We start from the raw sequence: 27,098 nt of genomic DNA, 5'->3' as shown, positions 1-27,098 counted from the left end.
CAGCTTAAAAAATAACATTATTTTCATGATTTGCATTCTTTTTCTACATAAGAAAATTAAGAAATATTATCTACACACAACACTTAGATCTAAATATTTCTTGAAAAGAAGGTTAGGTTTACGACTTAGATCGAGATTGTATGTTGATATTTTAGTAAGTTAGTTTACAGTTATTGGTAATAAAAACAATTTTTGTATTATTTTTTAATTATAAATTATATATTTGTGTAATAATTTTTTTAAAAATACTTAACTAGCTAATAATATAAATTTGCACAGTAAACAAAAATAAACTCATACTCTAACGTGAGAAGGATAGGAAAATTGATTTGATAACAACGAAGCAAAAGCAGGAGATATTTTTATCTCATATTTTTGTAATACGTGGAAGAAATCGATAGCCATAGTTGTCAAGTACAGATAGATAAGTGCTGCCATATCCAAAATAGTTCTGACAGGTGACAGATACAAACGAGAAAAATTCTAAGACAATTTGTATTGAGGTGGGAAGAGGATTATAACCATTTTTGTCGTTTCCATCTTTCCATTTCCATCCCACTGGCTTGCACTCTATTTAATTTTGTTTTTCTTTGACTTTCTTATTTCAGATTTACAATCTTTCTCAACTTTTAGTTCTATACAATGGCTTTAATGGAGTTTGAAAGATTTGTTTAAGAAACTCACTGATGAGTCAGCAAGAAGTTCAACAATTTTTACTAGTAAAAATTAATTTTGTACTGAATATGATTGAAATATTAGCAAAATTTATTTTTGATCAAATTAGTTGAGTCACTGAATGTGAACAAGATGTATGAATAAAATTAATCTGAACCACAGAGAAAAAAAAAGTCGTTTTTCATTAGAAGAATGCAATAATAACATTCTTTTAACTTCGAAACAGGGTATACCGTCCGAGAAAACAGAAATTGTAAAACTGTTTAACACTATTTGGCAACATCATTTGAATTATATATAACCATCTGCTACGCAAGAAATACACTTTGATAATTCAGAACTTACTAGCTTGGTGAGCTCTTCTACTTAAATATGTTACATACAACAGCTCACATTTTTTCTCTTAATGCAAGGGGCTTTAATTCACCCCCACACATAAGCATGAAAAGAATTTAAATGAAACTAGAGCTACAAAAATTAAAAAATTCAACTCCTAAAAGGATGAAAACTAATAAATTGTGTTTGTAACTGTCATAATGGGGACAAAGATCCCACTGAAGACCCCACTGAAGACTGCTGCTGCTTCTTCTGCAACTTACCTCTAAAATGCCTAATATTTGCTTCCACTCTTGCCGTGAATCCAATCTTCGTTTCTTGCCTTGCTTTAGACCGCTCCCTCGTCCACATGTGCTGATCTTCAATGTCCTTCTTGTAGTACTTGATTTCTTGGATAATGTGATGATCCATGGGATGAGAACATCTTTGGAAGGATATGTGGGCGAGATATGGAAGAACGCATGTAATTGTTACTAATACGGTTGTTGTCCAATAAATAGGAGCAGGAGCAAGAACCTCCACCAATATTTGGTAGGCAGATTTGCTATGTTTTGGTGGAAGCATGCCATATAACAAGAGAAAGAGGTACCAAGTGGTTATGCTTCCCCACACAAAGAGGTGTTGAATCCATGTGAAATGGCTCATTGTCAGTGCAATCTGGCAATTGACAGTCCAGATGATGCAAGTGAACATCGTGGTACCAACAGCAGCCATGTCTGCGACCTGGCCATTGGCACGGAATGCTTGGTCATAGAAGATGATAATGACAAGGAAGAAGATGACGAGGGAGGAATAAAGACCATTCCCCATCCATCCCAAGATTCTATACCAGTCAAAGAACAAGTTTTTGGGTCCTTGCTGATACAGTGCAGGAAACTGCAATGAGCGATGGCACATCATAGGTTAGATTCATCCAAACACGAACAAAAATACAGACTACATTGAAGGCGTTTCAACAGAACAAACCTGTAAACAAACTTCTGATGGAACGTCTTGTTCAAAAACTCCAAGAGAAATGACAGGCAATGATGTAAGAACAACATTGAACAATATCATGTACCAGTCATCATAAACCGATTGTCCAGAGAAGCCCGCAAAGGCCTCAAAATAGAAAATGGTGAGGCCAAATGCTATATTTTTGTAGAAGAAATAGCATATCTGGTATACATAACGAATAACTTTAGAAGGGAAATATACGAGTCAGTTCATAACAGAAACATGTTAAAGATATTACATTTATCTCTATCCATGCACAGGATAACAGTGAACTTGACATCAAAGACATTGAAGATATGAGAATAATGATCAAGATTCAAGATAAATATATCAATTACCATTTGTGCAATTCTCTTGTAACACCAGTGTCCATGGACTACCAGAAGCCGCTCCAAAAACCGGAATTGGGCAATAGAAAAGTCACTAGCCATTACTGCCTGAAAAGAATTTCAAAGCTTGAGTTCCAGAACTTCAACAAATGGTATATGCTTCAAAACAGACAAAGAACACATCTGTTTTTTCTTTATCTTAAGTACGAATGTTCTAGGCCAATTGTAGATTTTAACTAAGCCAATTGTAGATTTTAACTAAACTAGTCTTCACAGTTGATGTAATATCGAAAATATGAAAAGTGGTCAGCAAGGTGAGATTTTGCATTATTTCACATCAACGGAAGCACACAAATTAGCTAAATTCAAAAATTGCTCGGCTGACAATTTCCATGAAGTCCATATTCATATTTCATAGCAAAAACTATAAGTTAGACCAAAGAATCTAGTAGAAATTTTACTAAAAAAATATTAATCACTGTTAAAAAAATAAAATTAACTAGGACGCTGAAAGCATTGTTAACATTCGGGGAATGAAGCTGATAGGTTGGAAAATAGTGTTGAGCATAATGAAAATATTTGCTGTTCGATAAATTTAGACTGGATGATCCTCATATGGTAGTTTAAGATAAAACAAGGAAGCTCAATATATTCCATCCAAAGCAAAAAGCTTCGCCCTTAGTCAGCGGTAACAACAATAAAGTTATTGAAAAGGCTTGACAAAAGATCTTAACCCGAGTCCAACATGAAGAACAAAGTCTAAAACACAAACATGACAGGCTCCCAATATTCCTAACCTCGGTCATTTTTTAAAATACCAAAGGTATACAAAACCAAAATTTGATTTATATTGTGAAAATTAATCATATAGTGTTGCAACATAAAAAAGTATGTTAGAATACATCATGTGCAGATATAATTTAGCACGCATAAAAGAGCTGGACACTGACCTGCATACCTTCAACCCCACTGATTCCAACACCAATGTCAGCTTCCTGAATCATGCCAACATCATTTGCACCATCACCAATGGCCAAAGTGGTCTTCCCAGTTCCTTCTTTCACTAGCCTTGTAACCTGACTCCAAAGGAATAAGGGATTAAAACACAACAAAGCAGTACACATTTTATAATTATAATCGTACACTTGATAAAGAGATTGGGATTAAATTAGATTAGATAAATCTACCTACAGAAGCATTTAAGTAGCAATATTTCACAACAGAACTCCATTCAGGATCTTTCCCATATAACATCAACATAGAGCTATGCATACAGTTGTCAATGTTTTTCACTCCAATTATTGCGAGTAGCATCATTTATAGTGATCCATTATTGAGATGCAGTATAAACTATTCGAGTAGATCTCACAAAGGAATCGATCAAAAAGGAAAAAGTTCTTACCAGTGCTTTTTGCTTTGGAGACACACGACAACAAATAACAGACGCACAGCCAACAGCCAGTCCCAAAAATTGGAGTTTGACATCATCTTCTAAAGCATACGTTAGAGTTTTCCCATCAATAATTAATGCAAATGCAGCATGTGGATCCTTTTCTAGCTTTATCATTTGCGAGGCATTGGTGATTTGATTCAAGATGTTTCCTTTGATGACCTGAGGGTTACAAAAGCCAGGCCTAATATCAGATGAAACTCATGTCTAATAGTGAGTTTGTCTACTATCTCAATGAAAAAACTACCTCTTTCGCATCATTGGTTGCTGAATCTGAATTCATTGTGATACAGATTTGCCTCATGCCCTGTCGAAGTAAACTACAAGCAAATCTGCAGAGAACAGAAACAGAAGTTTCACAAATTCAATTACACAAGCATTTTCAAGTAACTTGACAAATAAATTTAGAACAAAAATGAAATGGTGTTATGTGGTTAAATAATTTACAGAAGACAGACCCAATGTTGATTGCAGTTTCCATCTTATCCCCAGTCAATACCCAGATCTTTAGACCAGCTTGAGCAAGTTTGTCAATGCATTGTGGCACCTGAGGAGAACAAAATGTTGAGGCAAAGAGCGAAGCAAGAAGATACTTTGACTGTATAAATAATGGTACAACCTACCCCTTTCTGTAGTTTATCCTCCACAGCAGTAGCGCCAACAAGTATCAACTCTCTTTCCATAACATCTGAAACCTGATCAAGCATTGCCTCTCTGTCAGGCCCAATAGTTGTTTTGGCCTTCTGAAACTTGTTATTCCAAACAGAGTACTCTAGGTCGTCAAGCTCTCTATAGGCCAAGGCTAGTGTTCTCAAGCCAGCTTCTCCATATTCATTCAAATGTCTAGTAGTAGCGTCCAAATACATTTTTCCATTCTTAGACAGTCGATCAAATATGATACTGCACAATCAAGCAAGAAAATAATGGATGTGAAGCTTACATAGGGAAATTGAAAGTTTCTATACTAAGACAGCATATGCGTATTTTCACAACAAACTTTTTCTGGAAGCAGAGAGTTGCTGTGATTACATAATATGCTCGTAGAATAGAAAACTCCAATCATGAAAAAGATTTTAATTATTCCATTGTGGAAACTGATAGAAGGTCATACTTGATCATTAACACCATCCATTCAGCTGAGCTGACAATATTAAAGACAAATACACATGAATATGCTAACCTGTCAGCTCCTTTGCAAAAAAGAATGATGTTTCCCTCCTCGTCACGCACAATGACTGACATGCGCTTTCTTTTGCTAGTAAAATCCAGCAGATTCAAAATTTTATATTCTCTGTATAACTCAAACAAAACACCAAAATAAATAAGCATACAAATAAAAAGTAAGAATTATGACATCACAAAGGAAATAATTTAAAAGCAAATGTCAGAACACCACCCTTCTCACAAAAAAATAGGAAAAGGATAAGCCTGGTAGTGTTTGTTGTGAGCGACCATCTCACCTTTGAACCACTTGTCCTGAGGCAGGAAATCTTTCGCGGATGACAACACTTGATTGAGTTCTCCTATAAAATTCAAAACCAAATTCTCTGGCTGCTACTAGAAAAGCCCCTTCATCAGGTGACTCGGCCTCATATGTACAATAGTCGGTCTCCTCATTTAGTTCAGGGATGGCAGTATGGCAAATTGCTAATATCCGGAAAAACAGTAAAAGGACATCGGCATTGGGTTCTTTCATCCAGTTACCATTCATGAGGCGATCATCTTCAAAACCAAATCCCTTTATGGAAGTCCGTTGATCTTCATCATTCTTGGAATTAGCAAAATTCCCCAGTTCAGATTCTTCATCTACAGTGATATTTTCCCATGGCACTTTACTCTCCTCAGGAATGGAAAAATTAGACATATCCATGTCCGGCTCTTCAAGATCAGAAGCCATCTGCTTTGCTGCAGCAAGTTCAACCTCACTGGAACGAACACCATATGCAGTACCCGCAATGGAGCACTTCAAAAAGTCCATCTGGTTGCAAGTTAAAGTGCCAGTTTTATCAGAGAGGATGGTGTCTACCTGACCCAACTCTTCATTCAAATTTGATGTCCGTGCTTCAGCTGGAGTTCCAGTTTCATCATCATACATTTGAATGTCTTGGTCAATGAAGGTTGCCTGTAATACCTTCACAACCTCAATTGAAACATAAAGCGAGATAGGAATCAAATATCCATAGAGAATGAGCGCAGTAATCAGATGGCTCATTCCAGCCAATCCAATTTTCTCAGGATCAAACTGGTATTCAATATTGTCAGGCCGTAAATACCACCAAGTTGGGGCTTGGTATTTGGTCTTTGCAACAAATCCTATTGAACTAATAAAAGATATCAATATAAGGACAGTGAAAAGTGTATATATGATATAATCCATCTTTTTTTCTATTGTGCTTCTCTTTGAAGGGGATTTAGTAGAATTCTGCATGACTTTGCTGTCATGTCCAGTAAAAATGACCACTCCATAAACATGATCAGTGTTCCTAAGCTTCGAATCTCTGAGAAGAATTTGACTAGGATCAAGAGGATAAACCTGATTTTCATGTTCAAAGTTCCCAATAAAAGTGTAAAGATTGGGATTTGGATCTTCACAATATATTGTTCCAGAGAAATCCTTAAAAGCCTCGTCGTTATCCAGAGACAAGGTAGCCTCCAAGGATCTCTTCACCTTCAAGTTGGTCTCTCCATCTAAATTCATTGTTTCCACATAGCATATTCCATCCTCATAACTTGACGCCAAGAGAAGCAAGTCGGCTGGAAAAAATTGATCTTTTTCTACTTTGACCACATCCCCAACCACAATCTTCTGCCACGATCTAAGGCCGAAAGTGCCATTGCCTATATGGAGACAAACTTTCCGTCGATTAACTTTGACATCCTGAAAGAACCTGCGAGAGTCCTCCAATGCCTCCTTCACCATACTAAGTCCCACAACAAACGCCAGAGGTGCAACCATGCTCAGTGCGCTGAAAGGCGAAATTGGAGAAGCCGAAAGGCAAGCAGCCAAAAGAAAGTATATGTTAGCAACCCTTCGAAACTGTTCAAACAATGCCTTAGGCAGAAACGTTATGACATTGTACTTGGTGGTTGATATATCATTCTTGCAGTAAAATAGGGAATTCTTTTCATGGAGTAGAGGCTGGTTGCAGAAGACTGTTCGCGAGTAGCCAGGACCTTGAAGTGAATAGGGCAACTCCTCGGTGGTGGTTGGCTTCAGGCAACCAAATGTGTAAAGATGGCTCCTCCTACGGAGCCTTGCCCTGATCCTCCCCCGCGTCATTCCACCAAGATTTCAGCTCAAAAGTAGTTTATAGCTGACACATAACCACTAACAGCAAAACCTAAATTTTCTTCTAGCCTCCAGGGACCAATTAAACATCTCCCCTTATCCTCAATTTTGTTTTTCTGAAACCTGACAAAATATACACACAAACAAAACTATTAACCACTGCAAATAAACGTGATTATAACTTGATTGATCCACATCAAGGAACATAAAGACAGCTACCAATTGAGCAAAACAGCCCAAAAAAAAAACCTAAATTCATGCGTGAAACCTAAAACCACTAAATCGAAACAAAAGAGAAAACATTAAAATCCCTCAAGCATCCATACATCAGAAATCTCAAAAGAAGAAAAAAACAATCCGACAGTCAAGAGGAAACAAAATAAACCAAAGCTGAAGAGGGATCTTGTGACGGCTCAGTGAGGTCTGAAAAATTGGTCGAAACAAAATTGAGAAGCTAATGCAAAGGCGGCCATCTCAAGAATTCACAAGAACTGAAAGGAACGGCCGAAGCGAAGGTCTTACCAGGACTACTGTTCGTTTGAAATTTTACCTTGGCGAAATAAAAAAGAGGAGCGGAGAAAGAAATATTTAGCTAGAAATAAAGATCACATAAGAACAAAAACCTCGAAATTGAAAAAGGAATAATGAATTGACATGAGAACAAATAGACGAAGATTTCGAAGAAACTGCATTCCGCAAAAAAAAACACATTTAGAAAAAAAAAAAACGCACCACACGGCAGTAGCTTCTCCATACAGCGGAAGACGGCAGAGGCTGTAACAGAAGAAAACAAAAGAAAGCAATGACAGCAACAGATAGATACATAGATAGATAGAAGCTGGCTATTGTGATTGTGTGTGTTGAAGGTTCTGACAAGAGTAATTGCATCGGTATTTTTTTCACCCCATGAGAGAGAGAGAGAGAGAGAAAGAGAGAAGAAAAGTGCTTCTGTTCAAATTCAATGAAAATAAACTTTAGGATAAAATAAATACAGTGAACAGAGGCATAAAGAGAAGTACTACTATAAATCATATAAATCGTAGAAATAAAAATATATTATTATTATTATTTTATTCTTTCAGAGGAAGAAACTGGAGAGTGAGAGAGAAAGAGCGTGTCACTCACTCTGTCACTTTCCTTCTTCACAAGTCCAAACAAATTTCTAGTTTTTTCTTTTTTTCATAATTTCATACCTTCCACTTTCTTCTTCTTGACTTTCACAAATTAAAAGAAAATTCTCGTTATTTCGTGACACGGTTTCTTGCGTGGAACATAGGTTTCATCGTGAAGTGTCAAATGGCCTAATAAACCTATTTTGGACGGTAGAAAAAATTAATTAGTAAATTAAAGAAAATACAGGGTGGACCCCACTTTCCGACGTGGCAGGTCCTAATTCGGATTCAGAGGCACCTAATAATGGGTTTGTCAGTAACAGGCATAGGATTTTTGGTTTCTATTTGTGGGCCCACACATGCCACGTGGATGAAGTTGTTTGGGTTTGGAAAAGTAGGTAGGGCTACTACACTATAGCATAAATTTATTTACTTTTATATAAGATAGGACAAACCACACGTTGAAACTGTCAATTGTAAAATGAAACTCCCTGGCAGATTAGGCATAGGTTTCAATCCTAATTCCTGTATATTATTAAAAATAAAGTTAATAATGTTATTATTCAAAGTATAAATAAATATTAAGAATATATCCGGTTTTTTCTTTAAAAAATGTGTAAAACACTTTTTATAGAAAATAAAATTCTTTTTTTTTTCAAAAGCTTATTGACGAAGTCTTCTTTTCTTACTCCTTGTCCAACATAAAATTCTACTTTAAAAAAGAAAAAACATACATCAGTTTTCCACTGTGATTGTCTTTAATAGCAAAATTCAACATTAAGTTTGTGTTAAATTACATTTGTTTAAGATTACTCATCTTACGGGTATTTAATATTTGATAAAAAAAATATATCTAATAAAAAAAATATGTACTTTTTTACATTAAATATTTGATGATGTTTTATTTTATTTTATTATTTTTATTTTGGTATAAACTTGTTTAATAAATATTAGAAATAATCAAAAACGGGTATGAGTACTGTTCCGAGTTTTCTTTTTAAGAGAATAAAAGATGGCGTAATCAAATCCAGTCCTATCTAATTGTCATAATCTGATTTTTAAATTGTTTATTTTATACAAATAAAAAATTCCTAATTATTTTATTTTTTATCGTATGAAAGATTGATCCACTAGATTAATATTTTGAAATGTTTAAATTTTTGTTGTTTGAATTTAATTTAAAGCTCAAATTTGTAGTTAAATTTTCGAAATGCTTACATAGGTATATTTACCAAATATTTCTTATTATTATTATTATTATTATTATTATATATATATATATTGAAATTATTAAATTGCACTCAAATAAATTGCTTTCAGGTTGTAAAAATGTAACCATTTTGGATTTTATGAGTGTAAAGGAGAGAATTTGCACGGAGCAAAAAAGTTATTATTTTATTATTTTGAGTTATAAAGGATATATAAAAATAAAACATTTATTTGTTATTTATTATAATTTTCTTTTTAAAATTCTATTCATTTTAATTGTTTTAAAAAAAATTGAAATAGTTATTTATCATTTGCTAAGACCATCCATTACAGTATAATATATATTAGCTCAACCCTGTTTAATTAGAATTTTAAAGAAATATTTTTTTCTCAAATTTCAAGTTCTCTATTCATTTATGTTATTGCAGTTACGTTTTATTGTTTAGTTATATTTTTATGAGCAAATTAAGCTTTTGGTAACTCTTCTCCCTTTGAGATAATTCTTCAAAAGTTACATTAAGAGAAATTAACTCACACTTATGATATTTGCTATTAATACTTTGAAACAGCGGTTGAGATATTATGAAAGACTGAGTTAGATATTTTTTTGGAGGAAATAATTCTTCAAAAGTTAACATTTTTTAAGGTAGGAGAAATTAACGCATAGTTGCAATAATTGTGATTAATACTCTGAGAGAGTGGTTGAGATATTACAAAAGACAGTGGGTTACATTTTTAATTAATTTAAGTTACGCACTTTAAATTATATTATGTAAATGGTGAAGATATTGTTTACAAAACCCTTAAATTTTTGCACATTTTTTACATCCTACTGTGTAAAATTGGCATTTTAGATTTTCATGAGAATAGAATATTTCTTTAGTACTGCAAAACTCATGGACTGAAGCATAAATTAATTACAAAAAAATAGTTTAACATAAACTAAAAGTTAAATAGCTAACATTAGATGGTTAATTTCAGGTCTTTAAAAAATAGGAATTAAAATCAAACTTCCATTCAATTCAATTAACCAAAATTACATTTATTTAGCTTTCACGTTACTTATATAGTTAAACTTTATTCAGATAAAAGAATAACTTTGCACTTAAAATTCAATTCTAAAGTTTGCTCAAAGACCACATTCATTCAAATCTCAACCCACTCAACCCACTTGCCTTTAAATAACACTCTTACACATTTTTTCAGGCATTCACTTTATCAACCTTTTACTGTATTACCTTCGTTATGAACTTTCACTAATTTTAATGTAAAAGTTTCTCTGTGCATATGATTGCTCAATTGTTTACTTTTCTTCTTTCAAGTCAACTATCCCTTTTAAATTCCACTTAATTAGCTAATGAAACAAACCAATAAAAAAGTTGTCTTCAAAAAAATACTCTCTTATACTATAAAGTTTTAATATTGGCTAATTGGGTTTGTTCACATAAATTTGTTTTGATAATATACATAAAAAGGAAAATTGTTATCACATTTATGAGTTTTTTTAAGAGTTATAATTAAGGGTAATTTGAATATATATGTTACTTTTAAAATATTTTGAAACATATTTTAAAAGTAAAATTATGATGAAGTTTTGAGTTCTAAAATAAATAATATTTCAATTAATTTTAATGGTATTATGTTAATGAACTTTGTTTCTAATAAATTCACATATTAAATATTAAATAACGGATTTACTGAGATTTTCTTAAATATTTTTATTATAAAGCAGATGAAACTTATATTTATTTAAATTATATTTAGATGTTATAACTAAATACTAATAGTTTGATGGATTATTATTATTTATTAGCCTCTTATTATATAAAAACATGAATACACGATTCAATTTTATAAATATATTTAATATTAATATTCATTTTTATATTCTTTGATAAACACTAATATACTCTCAATTATACAAATATCTTAACTCCTTTTAGACAATAAAATTTAAATAATTGTTAAAATCTTATCACTTTTTGCAAGTTCACACTCTATGTATCAAAATAAAAACAAACGTAAATTAAAAATGAGAACATAATAAAAACAAACCAATTTATAAATATAAAAAATAAAAGATTTTATTATGAATATAAAATTCAAAAATTTATATAAAAAATACAAATATATTAATTTGTGTGAAAACCTATTTTTGATTTATATGCAGAAAAGATAGAATTTACCAAATTAGAAATGTTGAGTGATCCGTACGTTGTGGCAGTGCACGACTGAAGATGTGGTACATTAATTATGGTCATAGGATCATGTGGTTGAAGATTGATCTACTAAATCTATTCATCAACCAAATTGTTATGGCAAATAAATGGTCTGAGAAACACAGAAAATAAAATTCACAACTCCATCACATTACCATGTGACGTGCTTTAAACATTCCGACACCAACTTTGACCTTTATTTGCACAAAGAACCAACCAATCATGCATCCGGTGTATCTTTATGTTCCAACTTATCACTATTTTACTCATGAAACATGATATTTTAATAAAAAAAATTAATAAATTTTTGATACCAGTATCACTGTTTTATTGGTTAAAATATTTGAAACAGACTAATCACAAACTATCACATAGGCTATTGTTAAAAAGTTGTTAAAAAAAAGTTATTAAAAAGACATTTTCTGATTTTCCTTTACTCATTTTACTTGCGTTTTAGATCATTTTGGCCTTTTCAATTTTACTAAAACCAGTTTTTCATTTCAACGATAAAGAAGAAATAAACTTTACCACGTAGTTTTTATAACCAAATTTATTATTAACATACCAATTGTGTTGTAGTGAAATGATAATACGTAGTTATATATGAAAAAAAATAATATTAATAATAACATTAGAAAGGCAAAACAAATAAATATTAACTATGTGAAAAATTGTATGTTCATACATATATACTAATTGTTTATAAATATTGATATTTTAGAGTACTTGTTACACGACATTGTCATAATTAATGTTATTACTCTTAAGGAGAAATTTTATCATATCTGGATAAGTTGTATATAGTGTATTGACAATGAATTTTTTTTGACTCTACTAGTTATTTGAGACAAAGAGATGAACTTTTATAAAATTGAGAGTAGATGAAAGTTTATACATAGATAGACTAATAATATTAATCACATTCGGTAAAAGTATTAAATTTATCTTAAAGACATGCTTAACTAAACAGACGGGTGCAAAATCTTATAACACTAATCAATATATAGTGAAATATATGTTATTATATACATCTTAGTAAAATGTTGGATGTTTTGTAACTTATATTATTTTTTTCTAAAAATCAAATTACTTTGTGTTTCGGTCGGATATGGTGTGACCCTACTAAAACACTCCTAATAGTATCGAAGACTAGCGGATACTAAAGACTGGGCGGACAAATGTTGTAGACGCTACAGATCGGACGAGACTTGGGGCAGACTGGACGAACGTTGAAGACTGATCGGGCGTCTCTTGATGACTGGACGAACACATCGAGGGGTAGACGGATTCAGTGAAGGTCGGACGGCCACCTAGATCCTCCTCACGTTCCAAGTTGTTTGTTCTCCCTCCTCTTTCGAGCCGGCCGGGCGGGTACCTGTCAAAGGCACTTTGACGCTCAAGTTAGTAATGTAACCGAGCGGTAAGTAATGCATGTATATAGTGCATCTTATGCAACCTGGTCTGAAGTCATACTCGAGACCTTTATTTATACTAGCCGTAATGGGCTTTTACCTTTTGTGGGCTTCATGATGGTCCAATCACGCCTTAATCTTCATCAGAGGATTTAATGAGCTATTACTGTTTATAATCTAACCATGCAGTCGGCCTAGTGGTTGGTCGGCCGAGACGGTCGTTCAGTATGGGTGGTCGGCCTGGTGGCGGCCTAAGGGGAACCGTTCGGCCTAGGAATATCCGTTCGGTCTGTACCACGTGGTCGACCAGGGTTGTAGGCCTGATGGTCGGTCTGGGAGGAACCGTTCGGCTTGGGATAAGCCATTCGGTCTGGATGGTCGATCCACCTTATGAGATTGTTCGGTAAAAAGTGCTCGGTCAGCCTCTAGAGGCCGTTCGGTAGAAAGCGGGTGGTCGTCCCCGAGAGACCGTATACTTTGATTTAAAACTTATATTTAGTTTATTATGCTTTTTATTTATATTAGTATTTTTTTTTGTTATGATCATGACTTTTACGATAAGATAAAATGTAAAATTTGAAAAAAACGACATTAATTTTATATAGAAATGTCAAATTATAAATATAAGATGTTATGTATATTGCTCCATAATATTTTTGTTTTGTAAAATTTTATTTTTGTCAATTTTCTAAAACTTAGAACGAAGAAGTATACCTAATATCATGAACTGCTGAATAGTGTGAATTCATGTCTTTTGATATCATCTTTGTAATTTTTAATAGTAGTCATCTTTGACCTGTTCTTTTTATGATGTTATATAAACTTTAGTTTGAATTAATGTTCCGCTTTAGATGAATTAGGTAAACTTTAGTTTTAGTTTTTTTACGCACTTCATTTTTTTATACGGTGATATAAAGGAAAATTTGTCATTTGAACTGTGTCAATGTATAGTTATTCACTAATTACACCCGTCACAAAGTTATTAACTTTAAATTAATTATTATAAATTCATATTAATGGAAGTAACTTTTTATTAAACAATGATATATAATATTCATTCAGAATACATAAAATTTAAACTCAAATTATTGTAAAAAATAGACATGTTTGTTTGTTGATATATATGAATAAATTTCTAACATTTCTATTGTTAAATACATTGAAGTGATTATAACGTACTAAACCAATAAACAGATTAATTTTACTCTTCCCATCTCCAAAAGGTCAAAAACACCTTTTGGCTTTTGGAACTCGATCAAGTTTATTATATTAACAGTATATTTTGTATTACTTTAATATAACTATATTTATCTTAACCGTGTTAACATAATCAGAATAATTAAATATTTAACCGAGGCGGCAAAATAGAAAGAAAAAGGCCGGCAGAATTTATAGATTGGTTTATCTTTGCTAATTTCCCTTTCACACTTATATGTCATCACTTTTCTTTAAAATAGTTATTTATTTATTTTTTATTTATAAATAATCAGCTTTGAATGGCAACTATTCTACATAGTTTTTACACAATAAAAGAAAATACAATTTTAGTACAAAAGTCTTTTATACTAATTAATTTTCATTTATATTTAATTACGACAACGTTAATATGTAATTAATTTTAAAATAATTTTGTTTTGTAAATCTAGAGGCACGTCAACTTAAAGAAAATGTTAGACTCGATAAAAATCTAAAGCAATTTTGAAATCGTTAGTCGTAGTTTTATGAAAACGGCATACAAAATGAAAAAGACATACAAAATGAAAAAGACACAAAATAAAACACGAAAATATGAAAAACAAAATGTTAAGGTTTGATAAATATCTAATTAGTACAAGAAAAAAATTCAAAATTTTCCTAACTAGTAGTATAAATATGTAAAATAAATGTCTAAGCTCTTGAAAAATATTAAGGAATAAAACACTTTAGTAAATGGATTTTTATTTATTTTAAATTTTGATCTTCGATCTCTATCAACATGGTCCAAATATATATATATATATATATATATATATATATATATATATATATATATATTAGTTTAATCTGAGTTCTATTTCAAAATTATAAGCTTTTAAAATTTTACTCTACCAAAAATTTGTATTTAAAAATACATGTTTCCTATGTAAGAAATTTCTTATCAATATTTATTGAAAACTGCTTTGTCTATATGAATTAAGGTCAAATATCTTATTGTAATTTAATTTAAATTCTTTAAGTTATCGTTCGATGATGTCACTTGTTCGTGTTGAGTTTAAAGATTACTTATCAAGGTATTCCTAAGTATTAAAAATGTATTAAATATATCTTTATCTTATACCTATATATATATATATATATATATATATATATATATATATATATATATATATATATATATATATATATATATAGAGAGAGAGAGAGAGAGAGAGAGAGAGAGAGAGAGAGAGAGAGAGAGAGAGAGAGAGAGAGAGAGAGAGAGAGAGAGAGAGAGAGAGAGAGAGAGAGAGAGAGAGAGAGAGAGAGAGAGAGAGAGAGAGAGAGAGAGAGAGAGAGAGAGAGAGAGAGAGAGAGAGAGAGAGAGAGAGAGAGAGAGAGAGAGAGAGAGAGAGAGAGAGAGAGAGAGAGAGAGAGAGAGAGAGAGAGGAGAGAGAGAGAGAGAGAGAGAGAGAGAGAGAGAGAGAGAGAGAGAGAGAGAGAGAGAGAGAGAGAGAGAGAGAGAGAGAGAGAGAGAGAGAGAGAGAGAGAGAGAGAGAGAGAGAGAGAGAGAGAGAGAGAGAGAGAGAGAGAGAGAGAGAGAGAGAGAGAGAGAGAGAGAGAGAGAGAGAGAGAGAGAGAGAGAGAGAGAGAGAGAGAGAGAGAGAGAGAGAGAGAGAGAGAGAGAGAGAGAGAGAGAGAGAGAGAGAGAGAGAGAGAGAGAGAGAGAGAGAGAGAGAGAGAGAGAGAGAGAGAGAGAGAGAGAGAGAGAGAGAGAGAGAGAGAGAGAGAGAGAGAGAGAGAGAGAGAGAGAGAGAGAGAGAGAGAGAGAGAGAGAGAGAGAGAGAGAGAGAGAGAGAGAGAGAGAGAGAGAGAGAGAGAGAGAGAGAGAGAGAGAGAGAGAGAGAGAGAGAAGAGAGAGAGAGAGAGAGAGAGAGAGAGAGAGAGAGAGAGAGAGAGAGAGAGAGAGAGAGAGAGAGAGAGAGAGAGAGAGAGAGAGAGAGAGAGAGAGAGAGAGAGAGAGAGAGAGAGAGAGAGAGAGAGAGAGAGAGAGAGAGAGAGAGAGAGAGAGAGAGAGAGAGAGAGAGAGAGAGAGAGAGAGAGAGAGAGAGAGAGAGAGAGAGAGAGAGAGAGAGAGATTTTTCGTTGACTGATTATTCAATCCTATTTTTTAGTTGGGGTAACAAAGATAACTCATGAAGATATAAAAGATTTGGTATGTGATATAACCAAGTGATCATACAATACAAAAACTAAAAATATCAAATTAAAAACCTATTTAAAAGCCTCAATATCAAAAATCATTGGATGAAAATAATAAAAAACAAATCATGACTTAGAAAAAGGAAAAATATGTTTTAATTTTTTAACTCGTAATTTCAAATTGACGAATTGATGGCTAAAATCTTTTAAAATATATAATTTATTCACTTTCTCAGTTTTATGGTGGCAAAATACTATAATGTTAAAATCAAATATATACATGAACTAATTAATCTATTTTAAAAAACAAATTGAAAACTTCAGTTTTTTTATCTCCACTCCCATGAATGTATTACTTTGTGATATCATTAACAAAAATAAAAAATAAAGATCGAAATCGTAGGAAATACTCACCCAACATTAGGTTTATATCTAAATTTGTACAGTAATTGTGAAAAAAAAATCTTTTTATTAATAATTACAAATTCGTAGATTATTCAGAGTCGTCCGATAATACACATGAAAAACTGGAAATTCACCATTGGGCCAACTCACAGAAGCAAATGGGTATGAAGGTTTCTTTCTGCCCCTTCTGAATTCTAATTACTCCTCCCTGTCAATTTTCTCTGCCTATTACTGTTATACACGAGTTTGGATTTAATTCAGCATTCCAGAAATTAAACTATGGAAGTATGCATTAAATCTAACTAATATTCGAAACATAAGCTACGCAATAAGATCGCATAAATTTATTAATTTATGAATATTATAATCGTCAAAATATGTTAATTTATTTTATAAATAATTTTCTCATTTAGTATGTAATAGAAAAAAAATATTAGTTTTACTCCGCCTATTCCAAGTTAATATAATAATTTTAATAGCAGATATAATAAAATTAACCAACTTCATTCCTATATCATACATTTAAAAACTATTTCCCTAACATATTGTCATCTTCTTAATCTTTAAATAAATAAAACAAAACATCCATTTTTCAATATTTAAGTGAGTATATAGAAACTTATCAAAAACAACTTTAATTTGTCAAGTATGTTTTATGTTTTAAGTCCTTATAAAATTTAGCTTCCATCACTCATTGTTCATGAGTAATGTAAATCAAAACATTATATTAGCAAATCCCTTTTAAATATTATGTTACCAAACATTTTATATTTATGTTATCACTAAATAATAATAATAATAAAATCTGTTTTTAAATCTCTTATAATTTACAAAAACAAAAATTAATAATGTGAACAGTAGGGAGATTTATATAAACTAAAAAACATTGAACTCAATGCATTATTATGGTAATGTGAAATGCAATTGAGTCATAAAAATATTTAAATATGAACTTTGATTCAAACATAAAATTGTAACCAAGTGGTATTTGTTTTAAAAAATACAACCACTTGGTGAAAGATATTACTGAAGTATCGTTTGATCACAAATATCTCCCAATTACAGAAATAAAATAAACTTGGAGTGATTAAAAGCATTTATCACAAACATATTTATTATTACTCTTCAATTATTGACGATTAATAATAATTAATAATATAATTTCTGCCTTTTTTCTGCATTATCAATTTCCATTGATCCGTAAGCATTAGAATCAGTGAATCACCAGAAGCAAACCCTAATTTTCTTCCTTTTGGGAAACGTACATCACTCGCTCAGGATAAAGGAGAAGACTTTGAAGCTCCGCTTGCTGCCTTACCCAAATCGGGGCACTCAAATTCTCAATTTGAAGAACATTTTTCTTATAGAACAAAAGCAGAAGTACCTGCTAAAGTGAAGGAAGAAAGGTTATACCAGGAGTGAGGGTATTGCTTAACCTGCTTCACCACTTCATTCCTCATATCTGGGTCTTCATTGAACTTTTAAAGTTCTCACCTTTCTATTGTCTAACTATCTTCACGTTAGTTTGAGTGAAAATAATCATCTGGGGTATTGTCTTTGTTACATGTGTCAGTTAATGTAGTTCTCTCTTCGGGCTTGCGGGCTCTTATCATGGACCACCAGAAAGAGAGAATTAAGAATGGGTGCCAGAAGATTTTGGAAGGAATAAATTCGATGTCTTTGGCAAATTTAGATGATCAGCAAGTACATTCTTTAGTGATGATGAGAGAAATAGCACGTGGGGTTGTTGATGACCGAGATAGAAAGGTACTTACATCGATAAATTTAGCGGCTGCTATTACAAGTGTTTTTTTTACACGTTTATCTTTGTCCTGCTGAACATTACCCTCATAAGTTGGGTGATATTTGCAGGTGACTAGGAGTGATGTCATCACTGCCTTGCGCTACAGCATTGAGAAAATGGTTCACAATGATTCCTTTTAGTTTGAGGGTTAATTCGGCATGGACTATGTCAATGTTGATGTTTGTCTCTCTTAACTGACTTGATGCAGTTTGCAGGTCTGTTCATCCAGGGATATCATTCAGATATTAAGTAGAATGTCCTTTGAAGGTTTGGATGACCAAAGGATGCATTTAGTGACGAGGATGAAAGAAATTGCACATGGGGTTATTGATAAACAACCTCGAGTTGCAATAGCTAGGCCTAACTTGCTTGCCGAAGAAGTAAGGGGTTAAGGGGTTAATTGTGCTTGCTGTCTTGTTATGTTTTAATTTGTTTCATTTTGTCTCGACTTAAGATTTCTCTTTAAGGTACATTGATCAGTTTTACAGGTTGGCTTTGTGGATGAAGGAATGCAAGATAGTCCCGTGGTTGAGTCAGCCAAGATTAGCAATGGGGATGCCCTAATTGATGGGGCACAGAGCATGACTAACGAAGATGAGATGTTGGATGTAGAACACGTTTTAAGGTTTGAGAATGAGATAGATGAAATACAGGAGTCTCTGTTACCATGCTTTGAGCAATTTCTTATGTGGCCGCCTAATGATTGTGTCACAATTGAGTGGGTTCAGGATGTGATGGTCATCCTTGAGCAGGCCTCACAGAAGATGTTGCCATCGGAATTCTGTCATGTTGTACCCACCCTTTTGGTGGACAAATTGACAGATGCTGCTTGCAGTATTTTGTGTAAAGAACCAAACTGTGTGGAGATCAATTGCGAAGGAGAAGATTCAAGAGTAATCGTAGTTGGCGATATTCACGGGCAGTTTCATGATTTAATGTTTCTTTTCAAGCATGAAGGAGTGCCCTCTGAGAACCAGATTTACGTTTTTAATGGAAATTATGTAGATAAAGGAGCTTGGGGAATTGAAGTATTTTTGGTCTTACTGGCTTGGAAGGTAAGGTGATGGCTGCAAAACTTATTATATGTTGAGATCCTTCATGATTTTGTTGGTGGTTGTTTCCTTCTTGGTGTACATTCACCAAGAGGAGAAAAAAGGTCACAGAAGATATTGTTTAGAAATATTTGTATGACCTAATAACTGTTATGATGGACAAATAGAATACTTACGTATATATTACACACTGAGTATTTATTAGTATGTAAAGGCTGTTATTGCATATTCAGGTATTGATGCCTCACAGAGTATTTCTACTTCGTGGAAATCATGAATCAAGATATTGCACTGCGAGATATGGTTTTAAGAAGGAGGTGTGGGCCAAATATGGTGATCAAGGTGATGATGTCTACAATAAATTCCTAGAGTGTTTCAAGGAGCTTCCATTAGCTTCAGTTATTGCCAACTGTGTTTATACTACTCATGGAGGACTTTTCCGTAGCATACATGCAGCCCCTTCACAGAGACCAAAACGGAATAAAACACATAGAGTGGATCTTGGCTCTTTAGCCGAGTTATTTGAAGTTAAAAGATCCTGTATAGATTGTCCTTATGAAGGTCCTAACATATTGTTGAGTGATGTTCTCTGGTCAAGACCATCAAACAGGTATGGTCTGAGGGATAATACAGGCCATAAGTTAGGTTTATGGTGGGGTCCTGATTGCACTGAGGAATTTCTAAAGAACCACAGTTTAAAGGTAATAAAATTCAAAATGATAATTTGACAATACTGAATGCTTATTTTCTTTATTATTTGAAGCAAAGCACCACTTTTCTCTTTTACTTACTCTGTTTAAGCATAGTCTGCCTTCTTTTCTTATTTCTGTATATTCCTATGTTCAGGAAATTTATTTGTTAACTGAAAAGAAAAACATTATAATCATTTGCTCCAGCAAGAAAATTGAATTATTCATGTTTTTTGGTGTGCTAGTTCCCCATTATTGTTTTCAAAAATTCCCTTATACTGTTTGTACTTGATTCTTTTCACTTTAATCATCGGGAATGCAATCACTAAAATACCACGCTTGAGCTTAGTGTTGTATTTTTGGAACTATTATAACAACATATTGTCATCAATGATACCTGTCATCGCACAAAATGGATTGCATTGCATGCTTAGATTTGTAAAAAAGAATCAGTGTAAACTATTATTTGACTTATTACCAAATAATATTACTCTTAGTAAATGTTATTTTTTCTGCATAGCTGATTATCAGATCACATGACGAACCCGATTCAAGGGCTGGTAAAGATGATGATCTTGGGAATATGCTGAGAGGATACAGCATAGATCATGATGGAGAATCGGGAAAACTTTGTACACTTTTTAGTGCTCCAGACTATCCACAGGTTCAAATTTACATTTTTTTTATCAATATTATTAATTTATTACTGGTTGTAATTTTCATTTATGACTATACCTATATATAATTGTTATTTAAATAATGTTACAAGCACCATTACTTTAACAAATACCATTTAAATCACTGTATGATTTGTGTTATTTCAACTTCACAAATCTCTGTATATTTTCCCATTAGTGTATTTTGCATATCTTGGAGAATGGAAATATTGGTTTTAGAAGTTGATAAATTATTTACTTCATAAGTTTGTTATGTTGGATTTGAATCTATTTATTCTGCTTGTTGCAAGCACTGGACTAACATTATGTTTTATAATTAATTTGTTAAGTTGAATTTTAGTGATATATTTTGTTTGTTACGTCTTATAGTTAATGTATGAGATATCATTACTGATGGATGGTTAATGCGTGCATGTTTGGGTTTTCTTAACAAAGATCTTAGATTCAAACGTTATGTATGGAAAAAATTAAAACCTCTCACTGGGAAAGCTAGCTTTACCGTGCTATGACACTTCCAACTTGAAAAAGATTACTTCTTATAGTGGTTACAATTTTCTCTGCAAGTAACATCTAGTGTTTATAACTTAGAAATCTAGCATGATGGAATACCTATTTACAATTAACTTATCCTTGAAATGATGGAAATTTCATTCACAATTAGCATGTGGTGTATATTTCTGATTTCACTAGTAACTCTGCAAACAGGAATTTTATACAGACATGGTGATTTTAACAACCCTATGAAATCCGCAGCATCTGAAATATTATATCTCCTAAAAGCTATTTTATGCTGCAGTTTGGTAAAAGGAGATGTAACAATAAGGGGGCATATGCCGTATTGAAGTTTCCTGATTTTGCCAGTCCTTCCTTTCACTCATTCAAAGGGACAGAAAGACCAATGGTACTGTTTACTTATCAAATTAGCATACAAAATCTGAATGACATGTTTTCTTTTCTACAGTAGGGATAGTGAATCAAATACAAAGTGGGGATAGCTTCACGAAAATGAGATTTGTATTGAATTTGGAGAAGATTTGAAAAACAAAATCAAGTAATTAATCAGGAAAATTGTGGTTATAAGGAGAATTTATACACTAAAATATTTTAATTTATGTGAGAATTGTCACTAGAAATTTTTTTTTGCTTAGAATATATTCATTTCATGCTAATTATAGATCAGACAATTATTGTAGTGTTTTTCTTATCGTCTGACTTTTTTTTTACTTGCTTCTCAGGTGGATCCCTATGTTGATTTTGGTGCTAATAACATTGATTCGAGTAAACTAGACTCTTCTCAAAGTGTATGTTAGCAAATAGCTTTTCCAAGAAGTGCTCCTCGGCTTTCCTTTTCATGTGATAACTATAGGATGAATGAGTATAATTGCATGTAAGAACAACAGAATTTCTAATAGATGTAGACAATGTTGTGGTGCTTCACATATTTCACATCATTTTGCCTTTGGGCGGTTATTGTCAAGCTTTATATTCTAAATTGTACATTGTGTTAGCAAGAGACATCTATTCAATTTAGTCTCAGGATTGTTGACATTTAAAGTGGTATTATGTATAATGCTTTGTATTTTCTTCATGTATCACTGGATAAAATGGATTCTTCCCACATGATTTACAATGCTTGCGCACTAAACCTTTATATGTTTGAAAGGTGAGATTGAATGTGAATTTTGTGTCTGTGCCCATATCAGCCTGAATTAAGGACTTTTGTGTGAATATGGATCAGTAATATTCTGGTGTTGGAGTTAAAAAAATATATGGGAAGTAAGGCTCAAAGGCCCTTGACCATGCCTATGATACATAACATGTGCAACCAACCATGCTAATTTGTATCACTTAAAACTCCATTTATTATGTGTCTCTATAACTATTTCATCTGTGAAGACTTGAGATGTCCAGAACATTTTCTCATAATCATTATGTCATATTGCTGGCTAGAGATGGAAACACTGAATCAACTTACTTCTGTGCTGACATGAATGCACAGGCTTCAACCTCTACCCTTTCTGCTTCTGAAAGATTTTATCCAGAAGGGATGAGACCTGAGTTTGACTTTGGGGCATTAGGTATATACAATGCCCCATGTTGGAGTGTTGAACTTCCTGATGGATCAGGTGGCACTCAAGTTGTGGAGGTTCCAAGGGCATCACTGGTTGAAGGGTTACCTCTGCCTCCAAACATACAGGTAGAGTGTATCATTTATGATATACCAACAACATATGTGTTAACATGGTTAGGCCAAAACTAAAGTAAAGGTTCCTTTTGCAGGAACCACACAAGGCTGCTTATGAGTATTTGTTTGAGCTAGTTGCTGGCCTGAAACATATGATTGTAACAAGGGTGAGTATTATGATGCATGCCATTGTTTGTTGTTTCTCAAATGTCTCTTTTTGGAAACTGAGTTGGTTTCTTTAATTCCAGGAGACTGAGAACAGGGCCCGTGTGTCTGCTTTGAGAAGTAGAGCTAGGAAAAGAAAGGGTCAGGGATAGCTCAGAATGGGGCACTGCACTGCAGACAGCACCATGTGACAATGTTTAAATTATCTCTGTAACATGTTTAATTGTCCTTTTATGTAAGTATATTATTTAACTTGGTAATTCTTGCTTCAATGTAACAAGTTTTAGCTTTGGCTCTCTGGTTTATCTGGCACTAAGTTTTTGCATTGATGTTGAAAGCTAAAGTAAACTTGTCTTTGGTATATTACTGCATCTTGAAATTACAATATCCCCTTTTGAACTCTATACATGTCACACCAGTTACCAACCAGGATCAAGATCTTTAGGACTATTTAATAAATTGATGATAGGTGGTTTTACTTACTGTTAGAAATTTGTTCTGTAACCATTGTAATAAATTCATCGTACTGTTTTGTTATCTTTTGCTCTGTCATATTAACAATAGTGTCAGAGTATTAAAAATCTGTCATATTAGCTGTAAGAGGATTTTTAATGGTTTATTACTGAAAATTGTATGTGATATACCGATTTTTTTTAATTTTAGTGAATAAGAAAGAAAAAGTATGAAATTCTAAATAATGTTAAAAAGAAGTTTGATAAATTTTAACAAAAAATATGTAGTTTTTTTACTTCAGAGAAATTTAGTAAATAAGAAAATCCTTGAAAGTAAAAGTATTCTGAATAAAATGAAACAAATTTCTACGGAAAAATTATTTCAAACATAGTTAAAAAAAATAAATCAAATATTAAAAAGTTTTTTTTAATGTCTTGTAATAAAATTGAATGAGTTTTTTTTAAAGATGATGTGACGTGACACTGGATGAAAAGTGTTACAGAGATCATAAAAAAATAGTTTACAAAACTTTTTATAAATAATCGTTGTGAACTTTTTAAGGATTTTTTTTGTTAGAAATGTTCTGAGTATTACAAACTAATACATAGAGACATATTGGATATTCTTGTTTGTTTAAATTTGAAATAAGAGTTAATGAAATAAATAATTGAAAAGAAATACTTGTTAAAGAACTAGATATGATGTGTTTCGAAAACTATTTCTTAATTAATAAGATTAAAAAAACAGAAATTTGTTTATTTTAATAAAAAAAATTAAAAAATAAACCCTATCAAAAATATATTCTGGAACACATGTTTTGAAATTTTTATTATAATTTTAATAAAAGGTATTTTGGGATTACAACGCTTATAAGGGTGCAGGAGGAAAAAAAGGGTGGTGCGGGAAGAAAGACACTTAAACCCTGTTGCAGTCTTTGTTTATCCACAAGTCTTGCACCACACAGCAAGCCCACACGAATGGCGGCGAAACGCACATTTGAAATTAAGTGTTAATGAAATAAATAATTAAAAAAAAAATACTTGTTAAAAAAGTAGATAGGATGTGTCTAGAAAAATATTTATAAAATAAGAAGATTAAAAAAACCGAGATTTGTTTATTTTAATAACATTTGTAAAGAAATAAACTCATGTTTTCAAAGTATTGTTTAACATATTTTTTATCCTGGCAATCTGACATGATCTACACGTCGAAAGAAGGCCAGTACAGGCATACCATGAAGAATATTTATTATTCTCTGAGCAATTGGATTTAATTATGTTTGGTAAACAAAATTTTAATCACCACAAAAAAGAAATTAGAAGATATTCAGATTCAGATCGGATAAGCACTAACTAAAAATTTTGGTTGCATCTACCTGTCATTATACTGATTGTTGGCTACATGACATAGACGCTAAATTCTTATTAATAAAACATGTTTTGGCATTTTAGTGAATGACATGTATCTGGACCTGGTACGTCATTCAACCATTCCATTTAAATTTATATTAATTTAAATTTACATTTTTAATTTTAATATTCTTTTGCTCCTTTAATATAGGACATGCAATGCTTAAGGTAAAGAGAGATAATTTATGTTGAGATAAAGATATTTTATTAAATAAGTTATAGATTTGTATATTGATACAAACATATTGTATAATTATAATTTTTTTAATTTAATTTTGATTTGGAGGAGGAAAAGAATAGAATATCTATATAAAAAATATATAAATAAAAATTATAAAATGAATTATTTTTCAGTTTGTTACTAAAACTTGACTTTGTTTTTAATGAATTCTTAGATATTTTAATCGGAAAGACGGTAAAGAAATCAAATTTAATGAAATTTTTTTAATGTATTTGTTTCATAGCCTTTGTTTGACCGAGTTCCTTTTGGACAAGCCTTTTTGAAACGATCACTCCAGGTTAAATTTCTCTGGTTCAAGTTTTTTGGGATTGACCATTTTAGACCAAACTCCTCTAGATTGAGCTTCTCAAAAGTAAGCTTCAGGCCCGTGACCAACCACACTAATCGAATGATATGGTTGATCGTTTACATAATGGTCTGGTAATGACGAGTAGCCAACTATTGTGACTGAGTAACATGATCGAATGGTATATTAACAATGATAATGACGAATCAACCTGTTAATGCAGATTAAGGTATGATTGACCATGATTAGCCTGACAAAAAAATAAAAATTCATGACAACTATACTATATATAAAGGTATAAGGTCTGACTTACATATACATGCACATAACATTGATTGCTAACCGAACATTTATTTACTGACTTTAGCATTGGAGTGTTGTTCTACAGATACTATTCGAGAAGATTTTGGACAACCTTGGAAATCAAGCAATTGATAACTCAACACCCATTCGGCACATAATACAACAAGAGCACCTGAACAATAAGGAAAAACATGTAAGAAATCAACAATACTCGGCGTTGGAGACCTGCTACAAGCCCAACTTAGGATCTTCCGAAACATTTTGGAACCCACCGTGGGACCGGGTGATCAACGTTATAACCCTAAGGTGACCCCAAGGAACCAAGTGAGCGGTATAATGGAAGAAGTCAACCACCCAATCATTCCCAAATGCATTAGATCAGATGGTCAATCACCCAATCATTCCCAAATGCATCAGATCAGATGGTCAACCACCAACTTGGCGAACATACCATTGAGCCCGAATGGTTACTAAACATACTAAATGACCATACATAAGATTAGATGGTCAACACCAACCCAACGAACAAGTCATTAAGCCTAAACAGTCACAAAGCAAATTGTCCGACCTTATATCAAACATCAAACAAAACACGTCAAAGGAGGATCAATCTTAAAAGTGATCAACTCAATGTAAGATTATGATTACTCACCCTTGAACCATAATTAAGCCAATTTTAATAAAGAAACCCTACCACATAACCTATGAATAATGTAGGTTACACATTAATTATAATATTCATATATCTAAATTAAACTAATTTGACATCAAAATATCTATATATACCATCTATTGGTTTGGATGCATGAAAGACCTATGGACGAATTCAATCCTTGATTAAAAATCAGAAAGTTGACATTGAAATCATACCCGAAACATTTATGTTTTAGTTTTCGTTATACTTTGTTACCTATATTTTAGGAATAAAGTTGTTAGTGCATATGTATGTTGCTATTTTTTTAACAAAGCACTTGTAAGGCTAAGTCTATAAGTTTGGCCATTTCTTTCATGATACTTTATTACA

The 27,098-nt window shown here is 32.4% G+C and overlaps 2 protein-coding genes across 14 annotated transcripts; one reads left to right on the top strand and one right to left on the bottom strand.

Annotated features, from left to right (window-relative positions):
* Positions 1–947: 947 nt before the first annotated feature.
* On the bottom strand, positions 948–8,089 carry LOC108333971 (probable phospholipid-transporting ATPase 4). 7 transcript variants are annotated; one of them, XM_052870439.1, is made up of 12 exons: positions 7,808–8,089; positions 5,247–7,198; positions 4,967–5,077; positions 4,410–4,686; positions 4,245–4,333; positions 4,034–4,118; positions 3,739–3,948; positions 3,287–3,412; positions 2,346–2,444; positions 1,978–2,169; positions 1,841–1,887; positions 948–1,734 (listed from the first exon to the last, which is right to left on the bottom strand). In XM_052870439.1, exons 2-12 carry the CDS (start codon positions 7,064–7,066, stop codon positions 1,659–1,661), a joined length of 3,132 nt encoding a protein of 1,043 aa, XP_052726399.1. In that variant the 5' UTR covers positions 7,067–7,198; positions 7,808–8,089; the 3' UTR covers positions 948–1,658. The 7 variants fall into 7 exon arrangements, with proteins under 7 accessions (XP_052726399.1, XP_052726397.1, XP_052726398.1 ...); XM_052870437.1 differs by having other exon boundaries at positions 948–1,887; positions 5,247–6,752; positions 6,867–7,198; positions 7,808–8,076; XM_052870438.1 differs by having other exon boundaries at positions 948–1,887; positions 5,247–5,908; positions 6,320–7,198; positions 7,808–8,075.
* A 9,905-nt stretch (positions 8,090–17,994) lies between these two features.
* Positions 17,995–23,685, top strand: LOC108334301 (serine/threonine-protein phosphatase 7). 7 transcript variants are annotated; one of them, XM_017570064.2, is made up of 12 exons: positions 17,995–18,234; positions 18,384–18,577; positions 18,683–18,733; positions 18,830–18,994; positions 19,103–19,669; positions 19,900–20,367; positions 20,876–21,019; positions 21,829–21,933; positions 22,268–22,333; positions 23,032–23,229; positions 23,313–23,384; positions 23,466–23,685. In XM_017570064.2, exons 2-12 carry the CDS (start codon positions 18,422–18,424, stop codon positions 23,532–23,534), a joined length of 2,061 nt encoding a protein of 686 aa, XP_017425553.1. In that variant the 5' UTR covers positions 17,995–18,234; positions 18,384–18,421; the 3' UTR covers positions 23,535–23,685. The 7 variants fall into 7 exon arrangements, 5 of the variants coding, with proteins under 5 accessions (XP_017425553.1, XP_017425554.1, XP_052726396.1 ...); XM_017570065.2 differs by having other exon boundaries at positions 18,000–18,296; XM_017570066.2 differs by lacking the exon at positions 17,995–18,234 and having other exon boundaries at positions 18,438–18,577; positions 18,823–18,994.
* Positions 23,686–27,098: the final 3,413 nt, after the last annotated feature.

The sequence above is a fragment of the Vigna angularis genome, chromosome 11 (assembly GCF_016808095.1).
Source record: "Vigna angularis cultivar LongXiaoDou No.4 chromosome 11, ASM1680809v1, whole genome shotgun sequence".
NCBI classification, from domain to species: domain Eukaryota; kingdom Viridiplantae; phylum Streptophyta; class Magnoliopsida; order Fabales; family Fabaceae; genus Vigna; species Vigna angularis.
Note: the sequence above shows the minus strand (reverse complement) of the source record. Positions and strands in the feature narration are given on the sequence as shown.

Coding starts and splice junctions, on each gene's coding strand:
- LOC108333971 (XM_017569506.2), bottom strand. CDS start 7,066: ATGACGCGGGGGAGGATCAGGGCAAGGCTCCGTAGGAGGAGCCATCTT. Junction 4,334..4,409: donor AGGATAAACTACAGAAAGGG/GTAGGTTGTACC, acceptor TGTTCTCCTCAG/GTGCCACAATGCATTGACAA. Junction 1,888..1,977: donor CATCAGAAGTTTGTTTACAG/GTTTGTTCTGTT, acceptor CGCTCATTGCAG/TTTCCTGCACTGTATCAGCA.
- LOC108334301 (XM_017570064.2), top strand. CDS start 18,422: ATGGACCACCAGAAAGAGAGAATTAAGAATGGGTGCCAGAAGATTTTG. Junction 19,670..19,899: donor TGGTCTTACTGGCTTGGAAG/GTAAGGTGATGG, acceptor TTGCATATTCAG/GTATTGATGCCTCACAGAGT. Junction 21,020..21,828: donor GTGCTCCAGACTATCCACAG/GTTCAAATTTAC, acceptor TTTATGCTGCAG/TTTGGTAAAAGGAGATGTAA.